The 25,648-nt window shown below is 42.9% G+C and overlaps 3 protein-coding genes across 7 annotated transcripts in view; 2 read left to right on the forward strand and 1 right to left on the reverse strand.

Annotated features, from left to right (window-relative positions):
* The window catches only part of arhgap32b (Rho GTPase activating protein 32b), a 108,662-nt gene extending 99,804 nt beyond the window's left edge, over positions 1–8,858 (forward strand). For all 4 annotated transcript variants that reach the window (XM_080749156.1, XM_080749157.1, XM_080749158.1 and 1 more), the window contains 4 exons: positions 399–473; positions 654–1,472; positions 1,837–2,483; positions 4,032–8,858. In XM_080749156.1, the coding sequence (XP_080605282.1) occupies positions 399–473; positions 654–1,472; positions 1,837–2,483; positions 4,032–6,260 (3,770 nt within the window). In that variant the 3' untranslated portion in view covers positions 6,261–8,858. The remainder of the gene's footprint in view (positions 1–398; positions 474–653; positions 1,473–1,836; positions 2,484–4,031) is intronic.
* A 2,811-nt stretch (positions 8,859–11,669) lies between these two features.
* Positions 11,670–17,155, forward strand: h3f3c (H3 histone, family 3C). The gene is made up of 4 exons (XM_080748858.1): positions 11,670–11,791; positions 14,261–14,406; positions 14,665–14,818; positions 15,742–17,155. The coding sequence occupies exons 2-4, from the start codon at positions 14,279–14,281 to the stop codon at positions 15,868–15,870; spliced, it is 411 nt and encodes a 136-aa protein (XP_080604984.1). The 5' UTR covers positions 11,670–11,791; positions 14,261–14,278; the 3' UTR covers positions 15,871–17,155.
* Positions 17,156–22,977: 5,822 nt separating this feature from the next.
* On the reverse strand, positions 22,978–25,205 carry LOC308305131 (homeobox protein otx5-like; the record flags this gene model as incomplete). 2 transcript variants are annotated; one of them, XM_080749822.1, is made up of 3 exons in its annotated part: positions 22,978–23,604; positions 24,059–24,210; positions 25,109–25,205. In XM_080749822.1, the coding sequence occupies 3 exons, from the start codon at positions 25,203–25,205 to the stop codon at positions 22,978–22,980; spliced, it is 876 nt and encodes a 291-aa protein (XP_080605948.1). The 2 variants fall into 2 exon arrangements, with proteins under 2 accessions (XP_080605948.1, XP_080605947.1); XM_080749821.1 differs by having other exon boundaries at positions 24,059–24,254; positions 25,105–25,205.
* Positions 25,206–25,648: the final 443 nt, after the last annotated feature.

Here is a 25,648-nt window from a genome sequence, read left to right on the forward strand (position 1 = left end):
TTGTGTGACAAGTTGACAAGTGACAACCACACATTATTATTGCAATATACCTGTATACAACTATACAATATTTGAATTATTTTTATTTGACTATACCTGCACTTTGTGCATGATTATTTCCCAATACAGAGGCAAATTCTATACTAGTCTTGTGTAGCCAGATATATATGCAATTATGCATACATCAGGTGATGTAAATTCATTAAATTCACACAAATTGCAATGGCTTCAAAATGACGCTGACTAAGCAAGGAGCGTTCCCATTCCTTAAAGTGAACCTGATTGATTTTTAGGATGGATGTTTTAAGTATTGGGATCTGGCTACATAGTGTTTCCTTAGCATGCAGTAACTGCTCATCTTGGGTGGAGTAAACAATCAGTTGTCGTGGTCGTTTCAGGTGGGAGAGGAGACACAGCAACATTAAGATCAGCCAAGAGTGAAGAATCGCTGACCTCCCTGCATAACGTTGAAGGTAATGTTTATGCTTCTCTCAACTTATTTTTGTACATCATAAGCACAAATGGCTTCTTTGGAACATAGTTATGAGATTACGGTACTCTTAAACAGCTTATATAGACTTATAAGAAAGAAAACATGGTCCACAACCCTGGTTGTTGTACATTTTAAGCTGATGTGTCTTCTCTATGTGTAGGAGAGTCAAAGGTGTACCGCCCGCGGCGGCCACGCTCCAGCAGTGATGCCCTGTCAGCTTCCTTCAATGGCGAGCTGCTGGACAGCCGGCAGCACTGCAATTCCTACGACAACCTGGACGCCACGGAGGACAGCGACGGAGACAACGGACCCATCTGCGTACCCGCCCTCATCTCCCCGCCCCGTTCGGCCGGCGAGGACGTAGACCTCAGCCCCCCAGACATCGGCATGGCCTCACTCGACTTTGACCCCATGTCTTTCCAGTGCAGCCTCCCCGACAACTCCTACGCCTTCCCCGTGGACGACTCTCCAGCTGGGGCCGAGGGCCCCAGCCTGAAGAGGGGCTCTGGTAGTGTTACTGGCAAAGCAAATTGCTCCGAGCCCATCTCCCCCTGCTTCCCGGGCAACATAACCGCCCCGTTACTGCCTCCTGATCTGGGCTGCACGACCATGGGGGAGAAGGTCGGAAACAAGAAGCTAACCACCTCCTACTCGTACACGGATAAGCCCACGCAGGCCGTGTCGCCTATCAAGTGCTTAAAGTCGGCCAGTTTAGCGCCGCTGAATATCTTAGAGCTGTTTACCACAGAGGTACCTGACAAGAATTCAGCGGTAAAGGGTGTCCTTCCCAAGCCTTCGTCCCCTCCCTCAGGACACAGGGACTCTCTCCCCTCGAGGCTCAGCGAGCCATCTCTGTGTGAAGCATTCCAGATGGAACTGCACTGCAAGCTCGCCGCCCTCGACAACGCAGAGAGCCGAGAGTCAACGTCAGAGGAGGAGAGTGCACAGCGAGCACCCACTGGCAGTCAAGAACACAGAGGTAAGGTGGAGCAATGTCATCGCAGAAATATTCAAACTTTTCACGTTTCTCTCTTGTGTTGATTTTGTCATACTACCTATAATATCGTAACAGTTCTTTCGCTTGAATAATGCCATTAAAATGAATGCCTGCTTTTTTCTAGGTTTATTGTCCCAGGTTCATGCCTTTAACAACTTGCATGGATTTCAGCTCAAATAAATCTTATCACGTGATGCCCAGCCGCCATTCCTAACTTTTCCCTTGAGATCTGCATGCCTGCCTGCCTGCCTACCTACCTACTGTCTTTTCTTGTTATGCACCACGTGCTCTTTCTCACCCAATCGTTCTTCAAATGCAGTTCCCTTGTCTTTGTCGCCCTTCCCAGGAGCCGTAGCTCTGGACTCTTCAAAGGATCTCAGCTCCGGCCCTCTCCTATCTGCCCCGCCCCCTCCCCCTCCTAAGAATGCTGCCCGCATGCTGGCCTTGGCCTTAGCAGAGTCTGCCCAGCAGGCCTCTGTTCAGACCCAGAGGAGATCCTCTGAGCCCCCCACCCCAGTGTCCCCCGTTCAGCCGCAGGAGCCCTCAGACACTGTGGACTCACCCTATCCTCCGGTGCTGCAGCTACAGGTACACATTCAGGAGGTCGCTGGGGAGGGAAACTCCCCAATGGAAAACACTGCGACCCCAGCCCCCGTTTCGGCCGCTCCCCCGCCGCAATCCAGTCCTCTGTTGGAGCAACCGCCACCAGAGTCGACCAGCCTCAGCAGCAAATGTTCAAGCAGTGCCAAGTCCCCATCCACCCCTCCTCGAAGTAGACAGGACCGTATCACGTCACCAAGCACTCCTCTTTACCAGAGCGCTGCCCGCTCCAGATCTCCCAGCCTGGTTGCTCTAACCCAGAGGAGAGCAGAAAGCCAGCAGCCTGCCATGGGTCAAGTAGCTCTCTCTACTAGCAAGTCCAGTCCTGCTCTGGTTAATATGTGCAGCAGCAGCTGCAAAGGGACAGGAGGCTCACCACAACCCGTTGCTGAGGTGAGCGTCACAACCTGTTTAGGATAATGAGGAAATGAACCTGACTAAAGTATTAGGTGTGATTATGTGGTTTTATTCACTTTAATGCTGGTACATAGAACATGAATCGAAGTGAGTTCTATTTAATGATTACTTTTCTTATACAGATATTTACATTTAGTTGATATATCTTATCAAGAGCGACTAAAAAAGTACAACAATAGAATACGTTTCACTTGCAAATAAAGCAACATTACAAGCAATACTAAGAAGTCACGTTCAGAGGCATAGTGCTCTTAACTCATACCCTGCCAAAAAAGACGTTTTCTATAATAAAAACGTCTTTTTAACTCATACCCTGCCAAAAAAGACGTTTCTATGATAAAAACGTCTTTAAAACGTCTTTTTCACTATGGACCTCCCTGCCAGACGTCTTCTGAACGTCTTTTTTTTTTAAATAATAAAAAAAAAAAAATGTTTTTTTTGAGAAAAAATTTTTTGGACCTCCAACAGTGTACTAGGCATGATCGCGATCGCGAAATTGCATGTTTAACCCCCATACCAACCCCATCTTTCAAACATGGCAGCCATGTTTGTTTACATTTGAAGAAAACATAAGGGCTCCTTTCTCCTGAATGCCTGAACGGATTTCCAAGCGGATTTTTTTGTTTGAAAGCTGTGAAAAGCATGCACATGCATAGTGCATGATCTGTGCACGAATGTGTGCACCAGCGTGCACACTATTTTTTTAACCCTTTGTTGGCGAACCGGCAATATAAGAGGTCATCCCACTTTAAATATGGCACCGACTGAGTTAACTATGGACCTCCCTGCCAGACGTCTTCTGAAAAAAAAATATATATATATTTATTTATTTATTTATTTTTGAAAAAAAAAAATTGGACCTCCAACAGTGTACTAGCCATGATCGCGATCGCGAAATTGCATGTTTAACCCCCATACCAACCCCATCTTTCAAACATGGCAGCCATGTTTGTTTACATTTGAAGAAAACATAAGGGCTGCCTTCTCCTGAATGCCTGAACGGATTTCCAAGCGGATTTTTTTGTTTGAAAGCTGTGAAAAGCATGCACATGCATAGTGCATGATCTGTGCACGAATGTGTGCACCAGCGTGCACACTATTTTTTTAACCCTTTGTTGGCGAACCGGCAATATAAGAGGTCCCACTATATAATATGGCACCGTAGAAGTTAAACCATGTCCCTGTGATCCTAAAAGTGAGTATAATGGAGAAGTGACAATATACTGTAAGAAAAAAAGACAAGAAATAAGGAGGATTTATGTTTCTTGAGATATGGATAAATAAATGAATACGTTGGTTTAGGGGGAAAATATGGGAACGAGGATCTTCCCTCAGAGAGGGGGATGTGACACTTGTGGGTGTGTGAAACCATAGCTGCCAAACTGCAAAAAAAACGTATCAATATAGTATCATTACAAATACAAAAAGGACATTAGGACAGCAAGATATAACTGCTCTATAAAGAAATATGATCAAGTTAATCTGAAATAATGGTTAAATAACAATATGCTGTTTAATTTCCAGGTCAAGACAGAGGAGACTGTACCACCCCCAACCCTTCCAAAACCGTCGGAGCAGCAGCAGCAAGCAGCTCAAAAAGCTAAAAAGCAAGCTCTTTCACTGCCACAACCTCAACCACAGCCTCAACCTCAAATTCCCACTGATCCTCGAATACAGACTAACCCTCAAACAGAGCCCCGTTCACAATCGCAGCCTTACACACAGCCCCACCCTCAGCCGCAAGCCCAGTCCTCAACACAACCTCAGTCGCACGCAAAGGCTAGTGCTAGAGTGGCCCCTACTTCAGCAGAGCCCATTGAGAAGCCCTGGGAGGCCATTAAGCCAGTACAGCCCTGCACAGAGCATGTCAAACACAGCGACTCGTATGGACCCACGCCTCCGACCCCTCCCGTCCGCTCCATCGAAAGCAAACTGGCCACAGCAGCACTCAGCCAGACCGAGGCCTCGTTCCATATCCTGGCTGATGCCTCTACGCCTGCGGATGCTCTGCCTCACCGTCCTCCTTCCCCACGTAAATCCTCTGCCCAGCAGCCAGCCTATCTGTACCACTCTAAAGGAGATGCGGTTTTACTAGAGCCCCCAGGCGTTGCCTACTACCACCAGCGGGGTCCACAGTCTGTGCCACACCACTACCGGCCAGACAGTGTCCCCCCGCACCTCTCCTATGTGTCAAAGTCTGAGCCTCAGATACCCTACAGCGCCCGTACTGACAACCGCTACTGCACTTTGGGCCCCAGGTCCTACCACCACTCCATGAAGTCCAGGAGCAGGGGAGCGTACATTTCCCCTGGGCTAGGGCACCAAGGTCAGGGTTATGCCACTGTGGATAGTAGAGTCCATGGATATCCCACCATCCGCAGGGTGCACTCATTCCATGTTCCTCCTACTATACGTACGGTACCCATCCAGCGGACGGAGGTGCCCCCCGAAGATGACATGTTCTTCTACCACAGGCCCATGTATCAGTGCAAAGCCTACCAACAGCCGCCCCAACAGTCTTCACAAAACGACTATCATGTCACCCAACTGCAGCCTTTCTTTGAAAATGGACGTGTCCAGTACCGCTACAGTCCCTACTCGGGTGGCAGCCCTCTAGAAGCACCCTACTATGATGTGGACCCTTATGGGACCATACGTGTCCGGCACTTTCATTCCCATGGCAGAGATTCTGGATCCAACGCAAGCCGACCAGCAGGCAAGGCAAGTGGGTACCACTACCTTTCTCGCCATGTCCTCCTACCTGGGAAGGAGCACAGTTTTATAAGCAGGGACATGCCCCCCGGTCATGGGTCCAAGGGAGCTCCTGTTTACCTTTCTTGGGACCCAGAGGAATCAGAGAGACTTCGCATGCACTCCATCCGCAGGGAGAGCAGGGCTAGGCAGAAGATTAAGGGTCCAGTCCTATCGCAGTACGACAATGTGGGCTTGTTCACGCCTGCAGATATATCGGGGTATGAAACTCTGCACCTGCGCAGTAAGTCTGACCCTGGCAAAGCTCTACTGATTGCAGCCGAGAACAAAGACGGGAGGTACCATGCTAGACACTTGGTGGCGGATCCTGACGTCCTCCTGTATATGGATACTGACAAGCACAGTCAGGTCAATACAGGGGGCGACAAATTGGATGGACCAGCCAAGCAAAGCTCCAAGAAATGCCAGTCCTCACACTCCAACCTTTCCTATCAGCAGGAGAGCGGCCGGCACGAGACCAAATACGAGCCTGTAGACGACAAGCTCAGTGGTGGAGTAGGTGGCAGCTCCAAGCACTGGCAGCAAGAGTACCCCAATAAAAGGAACTTCCAAACACGGTACGAATGCCCTGATCATGAGCACCACCAGAACAAGGTTAAGACATCCAGTGGCTACCACAGCACAGATGAACAGGCACCAGCTCCTAGGGAGCCAGCCGCCCGTTCAAAGCCTGAGAGATCACACAGTGTCCGACTGCAGCAGCACTATAACCAGGCCAACCCCGACCTGGAGAGAGACTACTCCTACCAGTCACATGGCACCAACGTGGTGCCGTCCCACTATGATAACCTGGATGACTTTCACCCAGTACCTCAGCCACAGGCCCCAGTTCAAAAACGTGGAAGCTCTGGCTCGTTCCCCAACCCTGGTTTTACAGTGGCCCACAACAACAGAGCCTACTCCACAGCCTTGGGACAGGGCGCCTTTATTCAGACTGACCTGGCCCTTCAGAGGTCAGAGACACAAATACGTACAGAATGAAGAGAGTGGTCAGTTTATCTTTAGCTACGTTAAAGAAAGCAAATAATAGACTTCGCTGAGCTAACACGCAGCCTCTGCTGGACAGTGGACTGTTGTAAGACCATTATTTTTGTTCCTATGTATTTTTAATGAATTGTAAAGAAAATCTTAAGAGACTTTATACAGAAAGTACTGAATGTACCAGAGATTATTGTCTGGGAGATAGTTGTTGTTCTGAATGATTGAGATGGTACTGAGTCATAAAGGTATATGATATTAAAGACATGAGGTACATTAAACCAGGACGGCAAAAATGTAAAATATAATGTATGTATATGAATAGAATCATTAGTAAGAATGGATTTTTTTTTTGTTTTTTTAGGAGCGGAGCAGGGTATGAGCATTAATGGGGATTAAGGTTTGCATTTTAGAAATGCATGTTCTCTTTATCACTTACAGAACAGTTCTGTGTACTTTGATATCCATTGTGTACATTGTGGATGTTACAGCACAAGTCATTGAAGGAAAAGGAGGTAATGTATGTAAGTCATCATGGCCTCCCTGTCTATTGTTATACCTGATTATAGTTGGTTGCGCGCCATATCGCGCACCAGAAATAACCAATCTACATGCTCACAATGCATCATGGTGCGTTGTCAGCTTGTAGATCGGCTATTTTCCGCATAAATCAGGCTTTACATACACAGCCACGCCGTGCAGTGTGTCCACCTTATCTTCAAGCATCTGGCAGTTTGGGTTGAGACTCAAGATTGGGATGTTAGTCAAATAACTGCAATGGGTTACTTTAAATTAATATAGTGGGGTTATTAATATCTTATTTACTCTGTGACTGTGCCATTTTTATGTAACTTTGCTATAAACAAATTTAATTGAAATCTAATGGGATGTTTTGGTACTTGTTTGTTCTTCATTGTAAGAGGGACCAAACAATATGGCAGTCTGGACTCATTCAAATATTCAGTATGTGAGTTGAAGAGGGGACGAACAAATGCCTGTTATACCTTTTTTTGTGAGGGGTTTCCAGCTATTTCAAAGAACTAATGTGAACTGGAATAAATGAATAAAGTTAGCTGAAAATGTCATTGGAGTTAAGCACATGTTGCCACCGTTGTTCTATTTTTGGGTTTCAAAATGAAAAAGTGGTACTTTTTCCACTAAAAGAGAAAGGTACTGCCAGTCTACCATCTCATTGCATAAACACTATGAACCTTTGATCAAACATCACTCTTGAGATGATTATTGGACTGAAAGTAGAACCTTTGGTAACACTTGAATAGTTGTCCATTCTAAGGCAGAAGTACTATAAGCTCATAGTACGCATATTATAAGCTTCATAATACATTACGAGTCTTGTATGAGCTGTTATATGACATATTTATCCCAATGCCTAATATATTTATATTCTTCCTAAGACATGTATGCCATCTAAATTAAACCAAAAGCACAATACTTACCTACATACCTAATTTATGAACTCATTATTTAAAGTAATATAACAAATATTAAGGGATTCATGATACATCACAGAAATACATAATCACTCAATACTAGTGTAATTAAGATTAATCAGTTGAATAATTGTTGCCATTACATTTATGACATTAATGAGGTCATGTACAAATGATTGCATACAATAATATTTGCTGCACTATATACCGTCTCTGTTGGGTGGAAATCTAAAACTGTTACTTTTCAGTATTCAAATTCAAAAATAGCAGTAATGAAATGGTTTCTGGAAGAGGGCGGGTACGAGGCTACAGCCTATATATCTGCTACTCTATATCTATATCTGCTACTTTTGAGACTGTTGTGTGAGGCTGTAGAAAGATCAAGTAGGGAATTAATTTAAAAGAAAACTAAAAGTTACAATATGGAGATATTAAGAGGTTCCTGATAACACCCATTTGTCACATCATTTTCAAAATGTTCTAACTCGCCATCATCTGTAAGTGCATTGTGTTTGGTATCGATGGCTTGTAAAAAAGAAAGATATTGAGCAATGTTGTACATATATCTTCTTACTGGGCTCATGATGGTTTATATGTTTTAGTTATATAGTCTTAATGCAATTATTACGCTTATAATACACTTACAGTATGCTTATAATACAATTACGATGCAATATAATTCCTCATTCATGGAATCAGTCAGCTATTCAAGTAGTGTTACCAAGCCAAGGTGTTTCAGTTTTCTATATTGTAATAGGATCTGTCATCAATATGGGAAAAGATTACTCTGTGAACATTTGGTGGAAGGTATTTTCAGACAAGTTGTGCAATCATGCATTCTTCCACTATTGCACATGCCAGGGAGGTTGAGCATCCTGACAACAATGCATTGCATTGTCTAAAAAGAAAATGTATTCTGCTTCACATATATCTTCTATATCTGGCAGGTTTTCATATTGCCTTAATAGGCCTGGCATTTTCATGGATGTTGAAATAAGGAGTCGTGCTTGAATGTGAAAACACTAGACTGCAACTGGTTATTTTTAAGAATAGTTAAAATAAAATTCCTAAGTAATAGCTATACTGTACATCTTTGTCTATATACGTGTTACTGATGCACTGCCTGTGGTAAATTGACTACTGCAACACCCATAGGCCTATATATCACAGCAGAAGAACTTTTACGTTACCTCTATACCTTTTTTGGGGGGTGGGGGGATCATTGTTGTTTTTAACGGTAGAAAAACATTCCTCATGCTGTAAATATAAAGGCTTTGTTGTTCAGAGCAAAAGGAGGAATTTGTCCAGTTAGGCGATGTTTACAATGGATCACTTCTACATTAAGTTGGTCTGGCTTTTAGTTTCTCAATAAATGATCCATTGCATTTACTCAAGTGCCACAAGATTGTTCCAGCTTCCACCAGGGTTATTTGGATACAGATACTCCGCTGTTCCATATTGTGATATGTGTGTTACTCTGCAAGGATGATGAGTGGCATGACATTCAGCAAAGGCTTGGCAAAAGACGGCATCTACAGAGTTTGCTTTGGTAATATAAATTATAATCCAGAGCTATTTTTTAACTACATCTATATTTATGTTGGTAATGGGTTCAGTTTTTCATGGATGAGGTGGTGTGAATCTTCTTTTCCAATCTTATTCAAACTCAACTTGAGAAACAAATCACACACTTATTTCTTGCAGTTGCAAATCAGAGCCAATACAGTACAATATTTTGTAATGTAACCAATATGTATAGCTCTGCACTTAACCACTGACAATGCGTGCATGAGCATGAACGATTTTACAGTTCAATAAACGTTGTTTTGCATACAAACTATGTATTTACATAATATTTATGTTATTTTATGTTTTAGCACCCTTTTTGTCTTCACCAGCTGCTAAATGCTTCCCTTATACTTACATACAAATAGTGGCATTTTAGCTCAACACAAATTGAAGCATCGTCTCATTACTTATAAATAATACATTGACAAGGTTTGTCTGGGATTGAATCGGTTTCAGGCTTTATGTCCAACAAATAATATTTTAAACATTCACTATCAAATTGTCCTGGTTTTCACCTTAATTAATATAAGCCTGAAAACTTTTTTTTTTAGCTACATTCATCACATTCGGCCCCACTCACTACCTTGGCCACCATCCATGGTGTTGAATGGTGGTCACCATGTGTGCTCTTAAATAATAGTACCATCCTGATGAACACAGCTATGGTGCATATGCTTAAGTGCATGAACATGCAGTTAATTTAAAGGGTCCTGGTTTGGGGGTTTGAAAATACGGTCAAAACATTCAGTACGTAACATGAAGAGTCTACTAGTGCCATTAAACCATTATTAAAGGGGATGCAAGTGATTTATCTATCAGTTTGCAGTATTTATTTCCCCTTAAAATAAGAGTTCTTGCTTGTCGTTTCCCTTTTGTGACTGCTGTCAGGTTGGCCTCTCAGCAACCTTTTGTTCATCACACATGCGATGCAGGAACTCATTGCCAAGAAAGACACAGAGGCATCTTCTATGATCCATGTCACCTGACCTGGAGAACCAAACCTCAGGGACACTTGTATTATGAATTTGATGGGTGACAGAGCAGAGAAGATTGTTTCATCACCAGAGGATGCCTTCCACCACACAGGTAGAAAACAAATCCATGTCTTGTCCAAAGTAAACTTAAAATATGCCGCCTAAATAGTCAGGTCATCATAAGTCCTTATTTAAAAAATCAAACCTCGGTTCGAACTGAAGCAGTGAATTAGAGCAGTTCCAGATCTATGTTTTTGATTCAGATGGGTCCCAGGGACATTTTATGAGTCCCGTTTTTACTGGTGTGTTTGTGTGTGTTTTTTTTTTTTTTTTACGTGCTCTCTCTCTCTCTCTGTTTTCTCCGTGCAGTTTGTAAGTTTCACTTTCGGTTTAGAAATCAGCATCGCTTGCTCTGTCTGGCTCTCTCTCTCTCGCGAGCGCATGCGCAGATCCTGTTCATACTGGTGAGTGAGTGAGTGAGTGAGTGAGGACAAGGGGACAGACATGACCATACATTGGAAGCGGCTAGTCACCGCTTCAAAAATAATGACATTCTATTAGATATGCATATTGCTGTCTCAGCATAACAATGGAAATAAACATCTATAATATGAAAAACAAGGGACATAATATTTATTATTATTATTATTGTGTCAAATGTAATTAGACACCACACATGTGAGGTACATGACATACTGATTAAGAAATGATGAAAGCAAAACAAGTCTAAACCAGTTAATTCATACATGATTTTTTAGATGGTCCATCAAGTTCTTCAAGTTCAAGTCAGACTCAGTGCTAATGCTATATAATTTATGTGTGTGGGGGGGATTTGTGGTTTTGCTCAAGGTTATTATTTGTAATAAACTGTCATGATCTAAGAATACTAAACAGAATGAGTTTTAAAAAATTCAAGAGTTCTGTTGTGAAACTATGCCTCTGGGAGGGGGGAGCTTATACTGGGCAAGTGGGCATGCAGCAGGCAGAGCAGAGGGATGTAACAGACAGAAGGCTACTTTTTCACACCACCTCTGAAAGTCAACCATTGAGCAAGACCACTTAAGATAAACTCATAGGCATTTGCATTTTGCACAAGTATAAGTTTATAACTCTAATTAAAAAATAGATAATAATGGAAGTGCTGAAGAATGATGAGCATATCAGCCAACAACTGCATGTGCTTTAATAAACCTATGTGCTTTTATTGTGTCCTTTAACCATTAAACCCTATTCGGCTATTCTTGAAAAATGGCCCAAAATAGTGACGCCGGAGTTAAAGTGGTTAATATGAGGCATCGTGTTCATTTAAATGACGTGGTGTGTGTTCACTGTGCTGATTAAACTGTGTAGGAAAGGTCTCCTCTTGTGTTTACAAAATGTTCTCACACAGTTGCATTGTGGGAGACAGATGATTGACACGGCAGCCATTTTCCTGCTGGACGCCCAGCTTCCATTGTGTGAGAGATAGTAAACACTGAAACTGCCACACAACCATAACACTTATTTCCTAGCGAAAAAAAAACCTTTACATTCACCCCTGGTAAGTCGCATTTTCCTATGGATTCGTCTGCATGAAGCAATTAGCCACCATTTTATGCAAATAATTGACTGTCTAAAGTTGATTTTTCCTTTTTAATAGCCGTTTTATTTCGACGGTGTAGAAATGGAAAATCCACAGCCGCGTGAAAACGGCTTTCCAGCGTCTAGCACTGCACTGTGTGGTGTTGAGGCAGACACTCATCCGCTCCACTTCCACGTTCATTTTGACCTCGGTTCTCTGCTCGAATCTAACAACGCCTGACACATCTGCGTCGCTCTTCTGGCAGACACACTTGTCCTCTAGTGTCTTTTGATGTCCGCGCGTGTACACGTTAACCGGTTTTGTTGAAATGTTTGAAAGTTTAATGTCCCGCCTTTGCCTTGTATATTGGTGGGTTCGTTTGATTGCTCCTCCGTCTGATCCGCGGCCATAATCCTGCGCTATGGGGGCGGGGCCGTGACGCGTGGTCCCGCCCTCTGGCCCTGCAGACTGCAACACGATTGGTCCTCTCATTCGACGTGGTCTTTTGGATTGGTTTACTTGCGATCTAGTCTGGGATCACTTCACTTTTCAGGCTTGTAACCGGTCTGGAGCGGAAACCCCAAAACGTCACGTTGTAGTACTCAAAGGACTACAATTTGCCGGAAAGATCAAACCGGATTCAGTTTTAACCCAAAATATTCCCCTGCGCTCAAGGACATACTTTTAGGGCCTACCTAATAAACTCCTTGATGCGGTGTAGTTTTGCTTTTGAAAAATTCGTTTGGTATATGCATCTTTTAGTCCAACTTTTAGCGACTGGCAAGACTACACTAGGCCACTCGAACATTTTAATAGGGATTGGGGAAACAAACGGAGGGAACCAAATCAAAGCGACGCTGCTTCTTCTAGTGGTTTCCGCGCTCTAGGCGGAAACCAAACGGCCTGTTGTGAACGAACACCAGGCTTTTTCTCTGAGAAAGCCTGGTGGGCGAGGTTACTTGCGATCAGAGTGACTTCCATTCTACGGCTCTGCTTGCGATGATATGCGCGCGATTGTGATTGGTCTGGTTGGTAGCCCAGTTTATGCATTGGCTGGGCATGGCTCCGGCTCTAGACACTAGAGAAAAAGTTTCATCTGGTGGCCCCCATGATTTATTGTCCCATCTTTACTAGAGTTTCACGGTGTGATGATAATTCAACATTGTAATGATATTTTGTTTAACCAATTAAAACCTGAGGCCGATTCTACAAATGTCTTCTAGAAACAGGTTTTTGAAAAACTCATATGTATTTGGCTGCTGACCCCCAGAAGCAAAGATTTGAATTACAAATGTAAAACACAACACATATATATTCAGAGATTTGCACAAATGTAACTATTTTTCAAAAATAGCAGATCTACATGCATGATGCTGCGTTATGAGCTTGTATATCTGCTATTTTTCAATAGAAAATAATGCTTATAGTGGTTAAAAATAGTGACACAGATGCCAGTTCCAGCAGGTCTTTAAATTCACTGGAGAAAAAGTTTCACCAGGTTTTTATTTATATACTAGTAAGACGCCTCAGTGAGGTCGCGCCACAGTGATGTGGACATCAGGGATCTCCATATATGGGCATAAAAGGGATTCTGTTAGTGTGACATCACAGTGAAGCCAGTGCGTGATGTCAGAGCAGCAAACCCATTCTGGTAGAGTGGTTCCCCTGACATCACAGTGACATCAGAGCATGATGTCAGAGAGGATAACCAATAGACCGTAAAAATGTGTCCACGTCTACATGGACGCGGACAAGCTGTGACGTTTCTCATGGTAAGAAGGTCGCAATAATCTTTTAAGGTGAATTTTGGTGAAAAAGCTGTGATTGGCCAGTGGCACTTTGAGTGACAGTTCACCCCAAACATTATTTATTTATTCTGGCCCCCTGGTTTACAACTATAACGGCCTGAGTCGGCTCATGCAACCTTCGCAACGCTCGACACGGCGTCTTGCTCGCTACTGCTCACTCGGCGGTGTCTCGCGTGGCTCAAGGTCACCTGAGACGGCGGGCCTCCGTCACTTTTGTTGGAAAAGTAATGTTGTGTTGTGTCAATGTTTACTCAGTCTTGCATTCAGCCAATGAGAAGGCAGGGAGGGCGGCGCTTGCCCGAATGTCGCTACAAATACAATTAACTATTATGCAAGGGAGCGGCGATAGCAGGCAATGAGGCCATGGTGGAAAAGTGGGCGGAGGAACGTCATCATCGGTGATAGCCAATCAAATTCATGTGTTGCATTGTTTACCCAATGAAGGACATAAGGTAATGACGTCAGGAGTCAGGACTGTTCACAGGAGATCTTTATCTCCCAGAGTTGCCGGCTGTTAAAACGTAGGGTGGGATAACAATTCAACATGGCAATGATATTTTTTGTTTAATAAAATAAAACGAGCCTACAATTACAACGAAATATCAGAATTATTCATTTAATTCTACTTCTCTGTCTCTAGGTGTGATACCCTGTCGTCATGGCTCGTACAAAGCAAACTGCCCGTAAGTCCACTGGAGGTAAAGCTCCACGTAAGCAGCTGGCGACTAAGGCTGCCCGTAAGAGTGCCCCCTCCACCGGTGGTGTCAAGAAGCCCCATCGTTACAGGTAAAGTATGGATTCCACAAAACACTGATTTAATCAGATTCACCGTGACCCTCAGTCATCCTTTAAACCACCGGAGTCGATGCTCACATCGATGGCATATAACTTGTCATTTGGTCATTTGATCAATTTGGTCTAAAAATAAATAAATAACATAATCTTGATAAATGAGCAACGATGGTTGATCTAATTTATTATTGGGATTTCTATGAAAACACCAGTAATAAGCTAGGTATGGGTGCTCTGGGGTTGTTGTTTCAGGCCTGGCACTGTGGCTTTGAGGGAGATCCGTCGATACCAGAAGTCCACTGAGCTGCTGATCCGTAAGCTGCCCTTCCAGCGCTTGGTGAGGGAGATTGCTCAAGACTTCAAGACCGACCTCCGTTTCCAGAGTGCTGCCATTGGAGCCCTGCAGGTGGGGTTGTGTGTATATATCTACTGTATGTACATTAACCACTTAAACCCTCTACACTTACTCAAATAATATTGAGTTGACTAGGACTGGGGTTGACTGTTTCTTCCCCCTACTTCAAATCAACTTTAAAAACAACAGTAGTTCCCAAACATTTTAGCTTGTGACCCAAAAGAGAAATTAGACGTTTGCCCTTAGTGCGAGGTCACTTCTCTTCTGAAAATCTTAGCTTTTTTGGGAATGTTTTTAGAAACTGTTTTGAAATGATTAAAAACAAGATGTTGGAAACAAAAATTAAGGGACCCATAAAAACATGTCCCGACTCACAAAGGGGTCCTGACCCAGTGCTTGGGAACCAGTGATCCAGAAGCTCAGAAGAGCTTGTAGATCTGCAATCTTCGGTGAATGTTACCCACAGAATAGGAATTCCATGGTTCAAGTGGTTAAAGGATAACTTTGTTTTTTTACCGTAACCTCAGTAACCCTAACTAAATTCGGACTAATGAACCTTCGGACTAATGAACCTTCGGACTTATGGGCAGTCCCCGGCATGGCATGCGTACAAGTAGCTAAATAGTCTTTTTAGACACAATAAGCCTGCAGTTTCTTTATTGCTATTTACAGTAATACTTCTAGCCCCCATAAGTCACATCCAACCATGAAAGGTTGCGTTGTATCTTGGGAATGGGATTATTCTGTGTAAAATGACATCTTTAGCCACTTGTACGCATGCCCCCAACCACTGAAATAAGAATCTCTAAAACAATAGAAAGAAGTAAATGAAATCAATTTAACACTCATCTTTTATATTCTTTACTTACAATCTAAAATATGAACCCTTGTTGGAAAAAACTAAAGTTGTCCTTTAAGATGTCAATCAGAACACACACGATTCTCTGGTTGATGGCTTTCCTTTCCCTCAACAGGAGGCTAGCGAGGCATACTTGGTGGGTCTCTTTGAGGACACCAACCTGTGTGCCATCCATGCCAAGCGTGTCACCATTATGCCCAAAGACATCCAGCTGGCACGTCGCATCCGTGGCGAACGTGCTTAGGCGGCCTGGACTCCTCCCTGTGTTCACTTTTTCATGTTTCACCTCTGTACACTTTTTTTCTTTACTTGTCCCAGCCCCTTTTTCCTTCATTGTACCCCACCTACCCCAGCCAACTCCCTGCTTACTTGGTAGAATGTAGATTAATCCCTAATTATAAAGAGATAGAAATATAGTTTTGTCTTCACAAGATGTTTTAGGGTACCTTTACCATGCATGTAATGGGGTTTCGTTGATCAGACTCGTGCAAACACACAGACAAACACATTTGCCGCGTTTGAATTGCGCTTAAACGCATAAGCTCTGATGACAAGATTTGGCAACGGGTCTCTCTTGGACTAGTCTAGAGGTGAAATGGATGAGTGTCCTTTATGTGACAAGAGAGCGGTACCAAACGTGGCAACCTGCTGGCAGACAAGATGGAGGGGTGTGGCCCAGGGGCTAGTCTGCTTAAGGGGAGCAGCAACTTCCACAGCAGGGTGCTATTAAAACTAGCCTCAAGGCCTGTGCCCTGTCTGAACACACTCCAACCCTCTCGCCCACTCCGTCCCTCTACCCTTCAATACTACTTTACAGAGTGTCCCCCTGTGTCCATTAACTCATCTCTGATCACTCTTTCTGCTACATCGACGGTGGAGCAGTGTGTTTGGAACTCCATTAGTCTGTCGGCCTGTTTGTGTCGCGTGTGTGAAGTCTGATCTGCAGAACCATTTGTATTCAACAAGTATCTTGGCTGCTTAAGAATATTATCATTGTGGATATGGTGGTTTTTTTGTTTCTTTTTTTTTCTTCAAGTATATAATTCACATGAATGTCTCTTTTCAAGAATTGTCAAAATAAGAGGGGGAAAAGTTAACACAAACATAATGATCAATGCTTATTATTTACAGTCATCTATTTTGAAAATCGGAAGGGCTTCTGAGTTTCCTGGACAGCTCTTGTTCCAATGGCAGCCACATGGGGGCAGTGATTTACCAGCTCCTCTCCTATTCAGTTTCTTTGGATCTGTCATATATTATTATAAACCTATCTATGGTATATCACTTTCGTTTAGATAGGCATTAGACACAACAGTAGGAATTGACGTAACGAGAGTTGCTACTCTGCATGCTTAGGTTCTGACTCCTGCTTCATGTGTAGATTTGATCATAGAACGAGTCTCAAAAGTTGTGATACACGATATGACTTCATTACTTTCTTTTATATTTTTTCTTATTCCTCAAGTTTTTCAGACGTATAAATAAGCTGATCTTTGTATTTTCCAAATGTCTTATTTTATGGTGGTAATAAATAGGTGTTAAAAAAACATGTTTGTTTCATTTTGTGAACTGCTGCGTTTCCAGTGGATCATGACTTAAAATTGTCAGAGGGTCACAAATGAAAGAATATGATATTGTGAAAAAGGTCAATGTGGTGTGGGTGGTGACTGATATGAGGGTGGAAAAAACTGCTCAGTTCCCATTGAAATGCATTGTCAGAATCCGCCCTCAATAATCCGCCCTCAATAATAGTGCAGTGTGACCATGCCCTCCCATTTAGAATGGGTACACATTATTGTGTATCATTATTTTATGCTTTAACTATTGAAAAATAGCAGATATACAAGCTCACAGCGCGGCACTGAGTGCCCGTGCTGCGAGCTTGTAGATCTGCTATCGTGAAAATTAGAATTTTGACCCGATTCTATAAGTGTCTTTTGAATCCTAAGATTTTTTGAAAAACCTATGTTTCTATGTCAGCAATCTGGCTAGCCATCGTCATTCTTGAGAGACTGCTATGTCAGTGGTTCTCAAACCTTTTCATGTGAAGGACCCCCAAAATGATATTTATTTGGCCACGGACCCGCATCTAAAAATATTTAGTTCCAGGGACCACCCAGAAGCAAAATTTGAGTTACAAACGTTCGCTTTGAAAATACATATTCAAAGATTTGCACACATTTTCACAACTTTTCAAAAATAGCAGATCTACAAGCTCGCAGCGCGGCACTCGGTGCCGCGCGGTGAGCTTGTATATCTGCTATTTTTCACTGGTTAAAGCATTCAATAATCCCAGGCCTGAATGGGTTAAGAAGTCACATCTGGCTAATCAAGCTAAATAGACCCTTGGCCGAGTGCGACACCTGTTGTGTAGTACATAACATAAGTACATGCGTGCGTGCGTGCGTGTTTGCGTTTGTGCATGTGAGGAGAGTGTGTGCATGGGGGGGGGGGGTTCGGGGGGAGTTGGTACAGGGTGAATAAAGGGAAATATAATTGATAGTTTCAAAAACAATCGGGAGAAAATGTGGGTAAATTTGAGAGAACTGTATAAGCAAGGAAGTTCCTGTTTTTAGACACTTCACGAAAGAAGGGCAGTGGCTCAGGAGGTAGAGCTTGGGAACCCAGTTCGATCCCAGGCTCCCCCAGAGTTCGTTTCAAAGTGTCCTTGAGCAAGACACTAAGGGCTCTATTTAGATTTTCTTTAGTACAAGCTCTTATGCCTTAACTTAAAGGCTGTCTCTGTTCACCAAACCTTTCGTCAGAAAGGTCCGGTTCAACTACAAAATGACGTCACTTGCATCTTCTGAAAAGCATTAGCCCGAATTAGAGTTTGGAAAGCTGCACGTTGGAAAGTCGGAATGCTCTGATGAAAAGTTCGGTGGTCGGAAACAGTATGGACAGGCCTTTAAGTTAAGGCACAAGAGCTGGTACTTAATACAATTAATATACAGCCCCAAACCCCTAATTGCTCCCGATGAGCAGGTTGGTGCCTTGCATCATGGTTTCCTCTGCCATCGGTGTGTGAATGTAATGCACACTGTAAAGCACCTTGGATAAAGGCGCTATATAAATGCACCATTTACCATTTAGAAACTTGGCCGAGTGCGACACCTGTTGTGTAGTACATAACAGGTGGGGTAGAGTGGAAGATGTACTCAAGTAGAAAATGGCAATACCGCAATATAAAAACTCTCTGTTGCAAGTTAAAGGCCTGTGTCCAAAATGTTACTTGAGTAAAGTACTGAAGTATTGGCATCTGAATATACTTAAAGTACCAAAAGTACAAGTACTAAAATGTTTGAAAATAGCTGATCTACAAGCTTGATCAGCTATTTACAAATAGCCACGGTATAAAATAGATAGGCTAAAGTGGTTAATGTATGTATGTATGTATGTAATAATGCAAATTAACTAAAGTTTTCATATTGTATTGAATTAAGAAATTTATATTTGCCTCTGAGATGTTGTGTATTAGAAGTAAAAGTACTGAAAATTGGAAATACTGCAGTAAAGTAAAAAATACCTCACGTTGTACTGACTCAAGTACAGTTACAGATTGTAAATCAGTTGCTTTACAGGATAATTGAGTGCTTAAATCGATGCACCAGGTGTGTACAGTAGTCACACCCAGCTCTGAGTCTGAGCCCGTACCAGGTGTGACAGCCACTACCCATAATATTTTGCAGTTGGTGCCAGGTAAGCCTATGGTGGCAGGACCGTAATAGACAAGCAAACAAATAACCAAGTCAGATAACATTGAGCTCGAAAGGGGCTATCTGGGTCTCATTGTGTTTGGGGCCATGCTGTAAAAATAAAAGCCTGTGTTAATGTCTTAAAAAATATGTGTTACAAAACATTCATACTGTACACTATGTCATCAAAAAAGAAGTACTATATTAATCTGGCGATGCAGTCAAAAAATTGGCGGCTTGCCTCTTACAGAGCCACGCATTAAAAAAATAAATCAAAACTAGCCTAAAAGTTGAAGTTGACCTGGGTCATATTGGGAAGGTGATTGGCTTTTTGAAATGTTTTATACTGTAAAATGTACCTTTTTTGAAACATGACATTTGGAGGTCATGAAACCAAATGGAACCTAATTTTTACACACTCAAGAGTTAAAAGTTCTATAAGGATCTATTTGGTTTCCAACTCTTCGACATTTAGCTGGGGACAACCTGGAGCCCCCCCTGAAGGACCACTGGTGGTCCCCAGACCACTGGTTGAAAACCACTGGGTTAAAGGTTTCCTTCTCGAAGAATTGCACCCCATGTTTTTGTGTGTTCACCTTCCTCAAGGTCTGGTGGCCACTGTCCCTCCCCCAGCACAGCTGCTCCTCCCAGGGATTACAGTCTGCAACTCTCTGTGCCGAAGAGGAAGATTACAGCAGCACTGCAACCCCCTTCCAGAGAGATTAACCAATCGGGGCACGACGAGGCAGGGATTAACCAATCACACCACAGAAAGGGAGGGCAAAGGATTAAAGCTGGTACACGGTGGGATTAGGTCAATGTGGAATGAACAAAAATTTGCTTTGAAATGACTCTTTTACTTCTCAGATGTCTCTGTATGTTCAATATAGCATCAGTATACTGTACATGGTTCAGGACAGCGATCAAATGGTTTATAAAAGCAAAGCATGCATCACATAATATGTTGGGTTAACAGGTGTATTTGTGTGTGTGTGTGTGTGTGTTTGCGTGCGTGCGTGCGTGCGTGCGTTTGCGTTTGCGTGTGTGCATGTGAGGGGGAGTGTGTGCATGGGCGGGGGGGGGAGTTGGTACAGGGTGAATAAAGGGAAATAGAATTGATAGTTTCAAAAACAATTGGGAAAAAATGTGGGTAAATTTGAGAGAACTGTATAAGCAAGGAAGTTCCTGTTTTTAGACACTTCACGAAAGAAGGGCCGGCAGAGGCTCAGGAGGTAGAGATTGGGAACCCAGTTCGATCCCAGGCTCCCCCAGAGTTCATTTCAAAGTGTCCTTGAGCAAGACACTAAGGGCTCTATTTAGATTTTCTTTAGTACAAGCTCTTATGCCTTAACTAGTTAACTTAAAGGCTGTCTCTGATCACCAAACCTTTCGTCAGAAAGGTCCGGTTCAACTACAAAATGACGTCACTTGCATCTTCTGAAAAGCATTAGCCCGAATTAGAGTTTGGAAAGCTGCACGTTGGAAAGTCGGAATGCTCTGATGAAAAGTTCGGTGGTCGGAGACGGTATGGACAGGCCTTTAAGTTAAGGCACAAGAGCTGGTACTTAATACAATCAAAATACAGCCCCAAACCCCTAATTGCTCCCGATGAGCAGGTTGGTGCCTTGCATCATGGTTTCCTCTGCCATCGGTGTGTGAATGTAATGCACACTGTAAAGCACCTTGGATAAAGGCGCTATATAAATGCACCATTTAGAAACTGAAATGTTTTAATACATTTTAAAACTCCCAACCAAATTGACCATTTGATTACATGTGTACAATGTTTGAGTTAACACGTAGGACTTTACTGTGCAGACACAGCAAGATGAGGTTGAGATGGTTGGACATGGATAGATGAGGGCCCGAAAGGATACGATGGGAGAAGGATGCTGGAGATGGAACTGCCAGTCAAGAGGAATGGGCAGAAACCAGAACAAGATGGAAACTGATGATCCGCTGTGGCGATTGGCAACCTTGTTGGGAATTAGCCGAAAGAACAAGAGGAAGACAGTGAGGGCAGATTACCCCAGTACCCCACTAGGACAGACAGTGAAGACAGGTACCAGGACAGTGTCAGTGAGGTAATAGAGGGGTAGAGCTGAAAGGAGGGCACATGAGGGAAAGATACTGAAAGAAGGAATTAAAACGGAAGTGATAATAAAGGGAGGCAAAGAAAGATAAATACAGGAAACCTGAAGGAACTGAAAACATGTGCGCTGCCTGTGAAAGACACACACACACACACACACACACACACACACACACACACACACACACACACACACACACACACACACAGAGGGACAGGAGTGTAATCCTAACTAATTCACTTAGGACATTGCAGAAGGAAGGCTAAGAGGATTGAGACACTCCCAGAATCAGATCAGCTAAAATAACCAACAGCAGCAGGGACCAATGAGAGCCCTGCTCGCCATATGACAAACATAAAACTTCAACGTGGTCAATTATAGCAGTGTTGTGTTGCTGTTGAGACCACTCACTGACTGAGTAAAACTGAGATTAACATCTAAATGTTTAGACAAGTATTGACAGGTAAGCACACACTACAATTCTAAAAATACCGAACGCTAATGATCGTCAATCAATGGACAACATTTTATGTTCAAGACAGCTTTAATGTCATACATCTAAGCAAAAGGTATAATTGTTTCCATCAAAAATTATTGGGATAACACAAGGATAACACCTACAATCCAAAAATCTAATAGCAACCAATGAAATATTTACGTTTAGCATACAATAATAATAAATCAATTCAAATAACTTAATCCATGGCTCTCTCAAAAGGAGGGAGTGACTATAGGAAAGCTAGAGCTATTGTTGTGATGTGTTTGTCCTTTCCCCTATGCTATGATTATGCTTGTGTTCATACTTCGTTGCAGTCATTTCGTTGAGTAACGTTTGACAAATACGAGATTTCAACTGAAAAAAAATGATTATTGATACAACTTTGTTGAACGAAAGGGTCATGTGAGGAAGTATACATTTGCCTTAAGTCCTCCAGATAAATGCAAATGAATACTCTTTCTATGTGGTTGAATCATACAGTGAAAAGGAAGGAGAGTTTAACCACTTAAACCCCATGTGGTTGAGCGGAGTCTCTCAGGGCTCTATGCTAGTGTATTTTTCTTTACACTCTACATTAAATAGCCGATCGACAAGCTCACAGTGCGTCACAGCACAACACGTTATTACCAGAATACGGATGCTGGGGTGTACGTAAGTGGTTAACTGTCTTTCCATCCAGTGGAGGTGCCGCCTGGATCCACTGGAGTTTCCCTCACACATTGATTATGTGATTATGACAATTAATTTATTTATCTATTAAAGGCTTTGTTCTCTTACATGCAAAAAGAAGAGAACACAAAAGATCTGCAGTCAGGCAGCATCAATGATAATTACCCCCTCCTTATCTAAACTTAATAAATAAAATGCACATTCTACAGAGTCTGCCTTTAGAAAAACAAAATCTTATAAATGAGAAACTGAGAAAAACAAATAACAAAAAAAAAGAAAAGAAAAAAAGATTCTCCTTGCAAAATTGTTTCATCCTATCTTACACATTCAGATAAAATAACTCTTCACACAACATGTCAAAAAAAAACAGCAGCCACCTCCCTCTCTCTCTCTCTCTAGAGGACCTGGAATTTCCAGGAGTTCTGGTCTTTGTGATCCAGACAGTCCATAGTGGTGAAGCCCAGCTTCCAGGCCTGCTGGTCCTTGTAGTCCAGACAATCCACCGAGGTGAAGCCCAGGGACGCTGCGGTGCCGTAGCCTTGGGAGGACAGCGAGGCTGGGGATTGGCTTAGGGAGCCCCCCATGGATGGCACTGTGATGGGGCTGAGACCGCCGGTGCCTGTCAGCTGATGCATGGGGGACAGGTAGGCACTGCAGTCCAGGCCAGTGAAGTATGAGGTGGTGCCAGCGTAGCCCTGGCTGTAGGCTGATGGCTGACCATAGCTCATGGGATAGGGTGAGGGCCTCTGCATGCAGGGGTTGGAAGAAGAAGCCAGGGGATCTGGGAGAGGCGAGATGGCCGGGCTCCAGATGGACACAGCCGCGTTGCTAGAATTAGGAGCGAGGCTGGGGCCTGACGGTGCAGGGGAGGGGCTGTAGGAACCGGCAGGGTGGTTAACCGGGTCAGGGGCACTTTGTTCCTGGGCTGGTGACGCCTTCTTTTTGGGAGGGCGGGGCTTAGCCTGGCCCGTGCTTTGTTGCTGCTGCTGACGGCACTTGGCACGGCGGTTTTTGAACCATACCTGAAGACAGAGGCAAACAGATGCAGTCATTTAGCATGTATAATGAGTGACTTGAAAAGGACCTGGCTGTATAGATCCTGTCCTCAAAATGATTTTATATGGTATTTTGAAGCAACATCTGCAGAATGGAGTATTTTGTGACTGGCACTACCAGGGTTAAATTGCAAGAAGCACATAGTTGAACCGATCCATTACATCCTATAGTATATAAAACCTTAATATGTGAATTGATGTACTCTTGATGATTAATTCCATTACACTAAATGAGAGGCCAGACTTTGACCAACATTAATTATATTGCATTTGCAACATCTATAAGTCCAATGTTTGCATAAATCTAATTTAACAGTGTTGGGAGTCTCATACACGCAACCCACAAATAATTCACAGAATTCACAGAATTATTTCTCCATGCACTGAGTGTCAGACATGTTGGTTGGCATTACTTCAGTACCTGGACACGTGACTCAGGCAGGTTGATCTTGAGGGCCACCTCCTCCCTCATGAAGATGTCTGGGTATCGGGTCTTGGAGAACAGGGCCTCCAGGATGTCCAGCTGTGTACGGGTGAAGGTGGTGCGTTCTCTACGCTGCTTCCTGGGAGTGGCTGCAAAATAGAAAGAATTAAAGAAATTGGTTTGGAAAATATACCTGAATATATATAATATATAGTGCAGCTATCAAAAGTAAGCCTGTTGTAAGATTCCAAACTCACAGTTATGTTATTGGGATGTTGTTCATAACCACATCTGACTAATATTATTTCATTATGTAACATAGTTATGTTAATATAACATATTATGTCAATAATGCCAATAGGTGACTACAGGTTCTTTACAATTAATTTGACAAGTTGGCCCATTATATTTCTATGCCAAGAGCTGTTGTCATTTTGGTCCAATGAATCCCCACAAAAGCCACAAGTAGTTTAATTTCTCTTTCTCTTTTTCTGTCTTTGTCTTTTTCTATTTTAGCTTCAATGGCATGAACGGTTTGAGAACCACTAAGACTGCTACAGTAATAGATCTGGACTGGTGAAAGAGAAAAATATGTGCACTGAAGCAGTTGACTTCATTGCACCTTTTATTTGTATGCAAGAAAATCCATACGAATATTGCTATCAGAAATCTTGAGTTTCAATGTAGCCGTTTATAAATGCTAACTTTACCAATAATCTATTGAAAAAAACTAAATTAGTAGCCTAAAACAGAAATTGAAAGGGCATTCACAAATTAACTGTAAAATGTTATTATCAGTGAATAATATGACGACGATCCTTACATTCTGAATTATTTGCCTATACAGCCACACAATATTATTCTGTCAATTATCTCAACTTTACTTAAATTCACTTTTAGGCTACAACCGTTACGCACGAGGCTTTGTATAATTTTATGGATATCTACTTTTTTCATTTTTCTTTTTTGTAATGATGACACGCGACAAACGCTTAAAACTTAGTAGCCAATCTAAACGTAAATATAATAAATAGACTATATACTCACATGGATATGCAATAGTCGTGTGGAGCAGATCCATCCCCGGGCCGTTCAGATTTAACCCGTTCATGGTGTAATGGGGTTGCTTTATGTAGGACATCATGGTTACGCAGGCTTTTAAGTCCTCTCTGTGACTGCTGTGTTGTTGTCCTACACGCACACACTGTCACACCAGCCGGCCTGTCAGGGTCCAAGCTCTCCACCTGCTGCGTAAAGAGGGACGCGCCGAGAGTGTGTGGACTTGTCTGGGAGAGTTGTTCTAGGCTATTCTTTAGTGTCCTCCTCACCAACAGCAGGTTTCTTTTGCCAGTTTACTAACGCGTTAACACACTGAGAATTCGAGTTGCTTTTAAAGTCTAATTCACGTGTTACATGATCAGAAAGCGCTGGGTTTCTCTTCGTCTTGGCGCGCTTGGCACAGGCGCACTGCAGGGCCCAGGCTAACGTCTTGCGCGCTTGGTGAGATTGCTCCACTGAGTTCTTCTACTGATAGACTGCTAATTAGAAGTACCAAGTGACTCCACCAAACCCCTCCCACCGCGCACT

This window comes from Nannobrachium achirus (assembly GCF_963921795.1).
Source record: "Nannobrachium achirus genome assembly, chromosome: 19".
NCBI classification, from domain to species: domain Eukaryota; kingdom Metazoa; phylum Chordata; class Actinopteri; order Myctophiformes; family Myctophidae; genus Nannobrachium; species Nannobrachium achirus.